Below are 9,727 nucleotides of genomic sequence, written 5' to 3' on the forward strand. Positions count from 1 at the left end.
AGTAGGATTCCACCCCTTCCATGAGTAGGAGTAGGAGTGAAGGAAGGAGAAGAGGGGGGGGAAGGAAAGGGGGACGCCGCCCCCTTCCTAGTCCAATTCGGACTAGAGGGGAAGGGGGTGCGCGGCCTGCCCTGGCCGCCCCTTCCTCTCACCACCAAGGCCCATGAGGCCCAATACACTCCCCGGGGGGTTCCGGTAACCCCCCAGCACTCCGGTATTCGTCCAAACTTACTCGGAACCCTTCCGATGTCCAAACATAGTCATCCAATATATCAATCTTTATGTCTCGACCATTTTGAGACTCATCGCCATGTCAGTGATCAAAACCGGGACGCCGAACTATCTTCGGTACATCAAAACACATAAACTCGTAATACCGTCTTCACCAGACGTTAAGCGTGCGGACCCTATGGGTTCGAGAACTATGTAGACATGACCGAGACATGTCTCCGGTCAATAACCAATAGCGGAACCTGGATGCTCATATTGGCTCCTACATATTCTACGAAGATCTTTATTGGTCAAACCTCATAACGGTATACGTTGTCGTTGTTCCCTTTGTCACCGGTATGTTACTTGCCCAAGATTCGATCGACGGTATCTCAATACCTAGTTCAATCTCGTTACCGGCAAGTCTCTTGACTCGTTCCTTAATGCTACATCCCATAACTAACTCATTGGCTACATTGCTTGCAAGGCTTATTGCGATGTACATTACCGAGAGGGCCCAGAGACACCTCTCCGACAATCGGAGTGACAAATCCTAATCTTGATCCATGCCAACTCAACAAACACCATCGGAGACACCTGTAGAGCACCTTTATAATCACCCAGTTACGTTGTGACGTTTGGTAGCACACAAAGTGTTCCTCCGGTATCCGGGAGTTGCATGATCTCATAGTCATAGGAACATGTATAGTTATGGAGAAAGCAATAGCAACAAACTAAACGATCATCGTGCTAAGCTAACGGATGGGTCAAGTCAATCACATCATTCTCTAATGATGTGATCCCGTTAATCAAATGACAACTCATGTCTATGGTTAGGAAATATAACCATCATTGATTCAACGAGCTAGTCAAATAGAGGCAAACTAGTGACACTATGTTTGTCTATGTATTCACACATGTACTAAGTTTCCGGTTAATATAATTCTAGCATGAATAATAAACATTTATCATGATATAAGAAAATATAAATAACAACTTTATTATTGCCTCTAGGGCATATTTCCTTCATAGTCGCTGCCCAAAAACCTATTCTCCCCTTTCCCGTATAAGAACCAGAAGGGCGGGATTTCAGAGACCTGGTCTCCCGTCGACCGTGTACGCGGCAGACGGGGTGGAGTCACCGGCGGCAGCAAAGGAACGATGGTGGGCGTGCGCGTGAGCAGATGTGCTATGTTTATGGCGGCTAGGGTTGGGAGACACCGCACACAGAGACGTGGGCTCGACCCACGTCTGAGTCCATGACAGCCCACGATCCGACGTCTCAGATCATGGCCCAGCTCTCAGAAACTCTCTGTTAGTGACTGGCAAAAATAAGCGCGTAGGTGTGGGTTCGGCTCAATCCCGCAACCCGCGACGCGTCGTGATGAGGCGAGGCGGGCGGCGAAGGAGGAACGCGCAAGGGCCTCTTCTATTCTCAAGCTCCAATAGCATGTAGAAGAGAAACCCTTATAAAGAGGTCCAACTCCTTCTCCACTAGCGGGGTGGGACTAAACTTCCCACTACACCTAGTGCCATATACCCACATGGACCCTTAGAGATTTTTCAGAAATTGCTATATGGTCCTAAAGCCCATCCCAAATTTCAGCAGTAACGCCGGCGACAACATGGACGCCGGCGCTGAGCTCACGGGTGCGGCGGCTAGCGCGGTTAGAGCAGGCGCGCGAGCTAGAGGGCGGGAAGGGAAGGAGGAGGAGCTCATGGGGGTGTAGCAGCTGGTCAATGGCTTCGGGGACGGCCGAAATGGGGTTCGGCGTGACGGCGGATCTCCCAGACATGCTGGCGCGGCATCCCGTCGATGGTGGCCACGTAAACAGAGCTCGACCGGCGGTGGATACCCTCGGGGATGCTCGAAATTGAGCGCTGGAGAGAAAGAGGGACCAGAAGGGAGGGGAACGACAGAGGGGCTCGAGGGGGCCTTCCAGGCGAAGGGGGAGGGCACGGGGGAGACTGTTGCGTGGTAAGCACGAGGTGGACGCGGTGCGTGCACGGGCGACACGCAGGTCCTCCTACTGGCAGGGGGTACGAGACGCTAGCGAGGAGGTGGGCTGGGCCAGCTACCATATAGTAGGTTGTGAGTCGAGTCTTTCTCTCTGTTTTCTATTTTCTGTTTTCAATTAATTATTTTGCCATTGTTTGAAAATCAAAACAAAATTCAAACCAGTGCCAAAACTTTCTATGAATATTTATGTGACTTAGCTGGACCTTTCCAAATGCACATAAATATTTCAGAGACATTTGAAGATATATTCTAACAATAAGAATATAAATTCAAATTCAAATACAATAGTGATTTAAATTTCAAGGCCCGAAATATTTGGTAAAAATGTTCATCATTTTTGGTTGGGCACAAAACCTTTGCCAAACTATAAGCAACATTATTTAAGGTAATTTTGGAATCATTGAATGCATTTTCAGGGTTTTTGCCCTTTATTTAAAATTTGGAGCCTTCAAATTTCCTCATTTCAAATTTCACTAAAATTAAATATGATGCATGATGCTCTTTGACGCAACTATTTACAAGCAACAATCTAGGGCTGTGACATCAGAATAGGTATCTCTAATATAACTTTTTCAGGTCCAAAATTTCAGTTGCCGTAATCTCCCTCTTCATATAAATCTTGTAATTTAAGAGAGAAAAGACATTAGAATGGTACTACAAAGTATTATATTTGTCAAAAAAATTATAAATAACAATAAAAGAACATAATGTAAAATGGATGCATCAGTTCCCATCAGCGACGACTTCACCCCAATGAATGCCTCGTCCAAATGAGCAAACATAGGGAGGACCAGGGCCGCGTTGGGGTGAAGGTGGAGTGTGTACTTGAAAATGCTCCAGAATAGCGCGAAGAAAGCTTGAGAAGGGCGGCACCAAACCCTTGACGAGAAAGACAACGAAAATCAAAGCGTCCGTGATGTCAACCTCCCTCGCGCTAGCCACCTTGAGCTTGGTCAGACCCCATTTATTATCTGCCCCACCCACGAAGTGTCAAACCTTGTCCAGCACCTCGGCGTTGATGATTCCTAGGAGGTGGAGGGCCCACGGCGGGGCCGCCGGTCGAGGCACTGTCACCTAGATCATTTTGTCACCATATCATTATCAACCATCTGTAAACAGAAAGGGATCTGTTTTGACGTCACAATTAGTTCATGAATACGAGACTCCTCACTATCTAAGCAAACACCATATTGTCCAATGGGTAGTGACAACAAACGTGAGTAGCGCATTGAGAGAACATTTCACATTTTCACAACAAGCCTGAACCACAACAAGCCTGAACTAGAATTCAACAATGTTATGACGGCACTCCCAGGAGTCTGACACCCCTCCTACTTCTTTGTTTTGTCATAAACCTCAATATATCTCTTCGGAACACCGTGATGTTCAACGAGGTGCTTTGCCAGGTTTTCAATGACTCCGCCTTGAATCAAGACCTCATGTTGCCCCTTTTTACCTGAAATGATAATGTGAATTGCAATGCATATACATATATCGGTTGCACACCTTCACAAACTTTTTCCCTATCAAGAAACAGGTGGACAAGGGTTGGGTACAAAGCAATAATACCTGGAAGCTCAGCTGTGGTGGTGCTGCAAGCAAATTTCTTTTGTAGTTCAGAAGCCAAGGAGTCAGCATCCAGCAAAAAGCATTCCAATCCAGAGACTCGGGTCATCTTCTTGTTCCCTTGCCTTCTTTCTGTCATGATTTGAACAGTGCGTATGGCGCCCTTACGAATGGCCACCTCATTTCCTCTAGCTACTCTATGATGAATTTGCATACGGTTAATAAATGTTGACCCTAAATCCTTCTTGTGGATCTCACTTGGGTATGCTGAACCCTTCTTCACAGCCCCTTTGTACAGAGCATCACATAATGTAGCATCCAGAATTACTTTGGCCTTATCTGTTTGCTTGACCAAATTTTCCTTCTCCACATACCTTCAATCATACGAGAATAAAATTAGTTGAAATGTCAGAAACTTGCAGTCTTCCCGCTTTACAAACATAGAACTTGTAGACTACGAGAATCAATTGCTGTACCAGAAACAAACCTGAAAACCACATCAGACGCCTCTGATGCACTGTAATACTTCCCTGTGTCAGCGTCAACAGCCAAAAATATGGGGTTGACATGCGAACTTGGCTTATAAATTTCATCCACTTCCAGTTGCTTTGTACTGCTGCCATCGGCAACAATGTTATCATGCTGTTCAACTGGCTCCTGTACCCTCTTATGATGTTTGAAGGCCGTGTAGTCTGGATGTTTGCGACTGATACTTATCAACATGACTTCCTTTTTATGCTTGTCCTCTTTCACTGAGATCTGTAAATTTAATGGGCATTAGATAATCTTGAGGAATTTAAAAACTGGATTAGTTCCAAACATGGGTAGTATGTACTGATAATTCGTAAATTAAACTTCATTTTGATACGATACCACATTACCACACATCAATGCATCATCATCATGACTCTTTCTAAATCTTACAAGTTCGCAAGTGAACTGTATAATATAGTAAGAAAGATTAATAAGCACACGACCTTCAATCACACATGCTCTATTCCAGATGTTAGGATGAGTGTAGCACTTTTGTACCAAGTTCGACAAAACCATGTGAACAAAACCTTTCACAGGTTCCAACTGTGCAAGGAGTGCACAACCAAGAGATAGGATACATCAGCTCTACTCGACTAAACGTGCTGAAAGACATGGAAGATGAATAAATCAAACCCTAGTGTGTAAGTTAACTTCTTAGAAATCCTTAGGAACCCTGTCATGTACTCCCTCCGTTCCGAATTACTTGTCGCAGGTATGGATGTATCTAGATGTATTTTAGATCTAGATACATCCATTTCTGCGACGAGCAATTTGGAACGGAGGGAGTATCTGCTTACTTAAAGGGCTTAAATAGTTACTAGTTATCAGATACTCCCTCCGTCCGAAAATACTTGTCATCAAAGTGGACAAAAAGGGATGTATCTATAACTAAAATACATCTAGATACATCCTCTTTTATTCATTTTGATGACAAGTATTTCTGGACGGAGGGAGTACATGACAATCTAGCGAACAATAATGTATTCTCGACTATTTAATAGACTTCTAATTTACCATATAAATGAAAAAAGGACAGACCCAGTGCATAGAAGCTCCCACACAAGGTGGGGTCTGGGGAGGGATTATAGGAACCTAGTCTTACCCCTGCAAAGTGCAATGCAGAGAGGCTGGTTCGAACCCAGGACCTCTTAGCACAAGTGGGGAGGACTTCACCACTGCGCCAGGCCTGCCCTCTAATTTACCATAAATGAAGCTTAAAAGAAAAGCTTTGCCCAACTAGCTTACAAGGCCAGAAGACGATTTTGACTGCAACCACTTGGATAGTTTTTTATGTGATGACTTCTTAATATCAAGGGTAACACCTGGAGGTCTGCATGGGAGAATGTGATTTGACCTACACAGAACAGTAAACAGAAGATGAACAAGATAATAGTTATGCATCATAAAAAAATGCAGGTTATAGGAGAGTTGGATATCTTGGTGAAGTCACCCTGCCAAATTATCATTTACTAGATGTAGAAGATCAGTACCAAGATCTATTTTCTCAAAGCAATGCCAATATTTACTGATGTAGATTAGCGTGAAACATGGTTTTGTTGACTATCAAAAGACTTGGTAATGAGACTCGGTATAAAGCTGTGTGAATAACTCATCTCAATCATATATGACCGGGTGGAAAACAATTAGTGTCGCATGAACCTACTCAGAAGGGACAGAATAACAAATTGTTCATCAATGTGAAATTACTATATACACATACCACAATATACTTCCTGGCATGGGGAGGTCTTTATCTTTTATGTTCGTGTGTAATGCTTGCAGAAGGCATATGTCCAAGAGAGAGTCAATTTCTTCAGTAGACAAATGTTGATGTTCCTTCTCCTCGGTCTGTTCCTCGGTGGTTTTCTCTTGAGGCAAATTTAACTCGCTCACGCCAGCTGTTACATTCTCTATGGTTTCACTGTTAATGGCATGATCTTCAGTAAGACACTCCGAGACATCAACAGCTGCTTTGTCTTGCTTTCCTTCTGAAGGATCTTCGGAAGAGTCAATATGTTGAGAAGCGGAAGCAAAATTAGGATCTTCAATAACCATGTCATCATAAAATCCTTCATTTGGAACATAACGACCATCAGCAGAAGCCCTGCAATAATATTTAACAAATTATTTATAGAAGTGAAGATGAACTCAGGTGTGCATTAATAGCATTTAACTTGCCATAACAAATCTTTATAGTAATGTGCAATCCGCAAAGCCTTGCCACGTAATCCTGCCTTTAGTGCTTCAGTATTGCTCATAGTTGTGGTCCCAACCTGTGTAGAGCGTGTAACAGAACCAGAAGTTGAACTTGTACATCTTTGGCAAGATTACTTAATAAAAACTACGAACCAAACTAGTGCAAGAGACCATGAGAAACTTACAGCAATTGGAGCAGGGTTACCAGGGACTTTAACTGACCATGGCTGGCCAGCTTGGAAAGAAGGTAATCCTTCTGGAGGTACGCTGATACCAGGAAACATAAGATCGGCGCCACCAAGAATGAAGTGTGAAACTTCACCACCCTTAAGTGTAAAAGCTGGCAACAGATAAGGAACCTTCCAGAGTGCATAAACTGCAACATTTTCACCAATTAAATAATGCTACAAAGTAGAGAATGAGGAATCCACTTATCTTGAGATCTAAAACACACAACAAGCTGTGATCACATTTTAGTCCAACCATAACTTTATCAACAAATTAAAGCACATTAAAGATGGATCCCACAGTTTGCAGCTCAGCTATCCCAAGCAGAAGCATAATATTTTCACCTATTTGATAAAAACAGAAAATTAAGCCATTCAAAACAATAAATAGACATATCAAAAGTTCCTCTTGCTGAAGTAATAGTCATACTAATTTAGGCGCATGTTGTCTTTGGCTTAGACACATATGCCCTCCTGTATTCTACAAAGTTCGGCTTGGCTTTCAACGTCAGTGCATTATTTGTTTCCCTACATCCCTACTATGGTACCCATACACTCTTGGAAAAAGCAACTTGCAGAATGATAGCACGTCAACAAGAATTACTACGTACCAATTTACCATTCCAGTCACTTTTCATGCAAGCTAGAGTGTGTAGTTAGTGGCGCATAAAATTAGAATTAATTGAAAACCAATAAATCAAACAAAGAGTTCAATTGGTTAGAAGCACATGAACTATAAAATTAAAGAATCAATTATTATAATAGTTAGAAAACAACAGACTGAGGACTACACTCATTGCTTGAAGCATTAGCATGTTTAGATTCTCTTCCTAAATTTTGTTTTATACATGCACAATCAAAATAAGAATTTCAAAAATTGCAATAACAAAAAAGACACAACACAGTGGAAATGAGAAGGGTTAAGATTACTACTCCCTCCGTTCCAAAATAGATGACCCAACTTTGTACTAACTTTAGTACAAAGTTGGGTCATCTATTTTGGAACGGAGGGAGTAGATGAAAATAAATGTATTACTCTGCAATCTGGAAATAAAAATAACCTGTTGGAAACAGCTCATGGCCTCTTCCATCAATGTCGAATAGCATTGGCAGTTCGCCCTCTATGCCATAAACAAGAGTCCGGCTTGGGTACTTAGCGACTGTTATCTCAACCTATCCACAACGCAATATTTTCACAAAGTTATGAAGAAGATATAAATGCAACAAATAATAACTAAGTTTGAATGGAAAGATATATACAGTTCACTCTTCCGTAAACTGGCAACACCACAAAATATAAGGTAGATAATAATACAGTTGATAATAAACAATACAGGGCAGTTAGATAGATGGGCGGGGATGAATGCTGAAAATTCACAGCTATTGCATGTAAAAGTAGACCAGTCTATCTATTGTAAGTACAATTATATATTTGATGTAATATAACTTGAACCACTTGGCGAGCTAAAACCATGTAACATATTTTCAAGACTTAATACCTTTGGAGGAAGCATGTTATAGGGTTATACTGTTATTACTCCACATACTGATAAGAAAATTCATTACCTTTGGAGGAAGAATGGCATCCAGATCATCATCAGATGCTTGCGGAAACCTTTGCTTGGCGGTTCTTCTCAGCTTCTTTTTGTCAGCGCCTGACAAACGTTGTAGAGCTTTTGCATCAACATTCTTCTTGAACATGGTTTATGGGTTATCAAACAAGATTCCAGGCTGCAAAAAAAAAGCATCAAACAGGTCATCAAATGGAATATAGACCGGTAGAGCAGTACAGACATCCATCAAAAAGTCCTGCTGCATTCAAACTTCTGGGGGGGAGCAGAACATAAGGAAACATGTAGCAGAATTCCAATTTCGTTGTACCCTATAATAGTCACAAGAGCTACATTACACAAATCATAACCCTCTTAGGACAATACCAGTTTATCATTCCAACCAGCCACAATCTGGAAAACCTCCATCTTCTTGGTTCGAAGGAAAATAAGCGAAATTGGCAAGCTCTCCACGCGAATAGAATAAGAGAAGTCAATTCCATTGCATCCCAAAACTTCGTACTTCCGGAACTACAAGGAAGCTATGGATTCACAGCGGAGAGACCACACCAATATCACCGACCCTATCCAATAACTCGGAAGAGGCGGCAGATTGTAACAATCGACTGAAAAGGAAAAAAAGGAGGGCAAACTTTTCACCGTTCGCCCAAGCAAGGGCCAGCGAATCGAGAGACTAAGAGTGATGGAGGAGATGAGCGAGGCGAGAGACAGAGAGACAGAGAGGGAGGAAGGCTTCGTTACCGGCGTCGAGGCGATCGGATTGGAGGAGCGCGGAGGCGGCGATAGGACTGGACGGATCGGGAAGCTTCCGGGGATGGAAACCTCTCACAAGTCCAAGGGCAAACCCTATCTGGCGCTCATCTGGGCCGGCCCATCTAGGTATTTTGTTGTGTGTAAAGCCGGCGCTGTAACAATCGCTAATTAAGGAGTACTCGTTGCAAAGAATACTTCACTTTCTCGGGTCGCGACAAGTGGCGTACATGCAGCGCGCCACTTGTCGCAATCAGAGAGTTTTCCCTTTTTTCATAGATCCATTTATTCAAAACGTTTTATCTCTTAAACCGTACTTTCAAATCTCGAACTATTTTCACCATTGGATTCCTCGCGTCGAGATCTTCAAAATTAGATTCCATGTTAATAGGTTTTGACAAACTTTTTTTCACGAAAAAAAAACGGAGAAAAAAACCTGGCGAAAAAACCGAACCGGGAGCACGTTTTTTCCCTTTTCGAAAGAGGCACGCCCGTGCCTCTCACAAAATCACAACCGTGCCTCTCGTGGAAGCAAAACCATGACTCTCATGGAAGGAAAAAAACAGAAAACGCGTTTTTTTCGTTTTCGAGAGGCACGACGGTGACTCTCGCGAAAGCACAACCGTGCCTCTCGCGGAAGCAAAACCATGATT

At 42.8% G+C, this 9,727-nt stretch overlaps 1 protein-coding gene across 2 annotated transcripts; it reads right to left on the reverse strand.

Moving 5' to 3' along the window:
- Positions 1 to 3,305: 3,305 nt before the first annotated feature.
- LOC123151181 (eukaryotic translation initiation factor 2D) lies at positions 3,306 to 9,204 on the reverse strand. 2 transcript variants are annotated; one of them, XM_044570924.1, is made up of 10 exons: positions 9,066 to 9,204; positions 8,320 to 8,484; positions 7,815 to 7,926; positions 6,712 to 6,902; positions 6,509 to 6,603; positions 6,051 to 6,434; positions 5,576 to 5,684; positions 4,284 to 4,555; positions 3,800 to 4,170; positions 3,306 to 3,686 (listed from the first exon to the last, which is right to left on the reverse strand). In XM_044570924.1, the coding sequence occupies exons 2-10, from the start codon at positions 8,452 to 8,454 to the stop codon at positions 3,562 to 3,564; spliced, it is 1,794 nt and encodes a 597-aa protein (XP_044426859.1). In that variant the 5' UTR covers positions 8,455 to 8,484; positions 9,066 to 9,204; the 3' UTR covers positions 3,306 to 3,561. The 2 variants fall into 2 exon arrangements, with proteins under 2 accessions (XP_044426859.1, XP_044426860.1); XM_044570925.1 differs by lacking the exon at positions 9,066 to 9,204 and adding an exon at positions 8,691 to 8,973.
- Between the last annotated feature and the right edge of the window lie 523 nt (positions 9,205 to 9,727).

Source organism: Triticum aestivum, chromosome 7A (assembly GCF_018294505.1).
Source record: "Triticum aestivum cultivar Chinese Spring chromosome 7A, IWGSC CS RefSeq v2.1, whole genome shotgun sequence".
Taxonomy (NCBI): Eukaryota; Viridiplantae; Streptophyta; class Magnoliopsida; order Poales; family Poaceae; genus Triticum; species Triticum aestivum.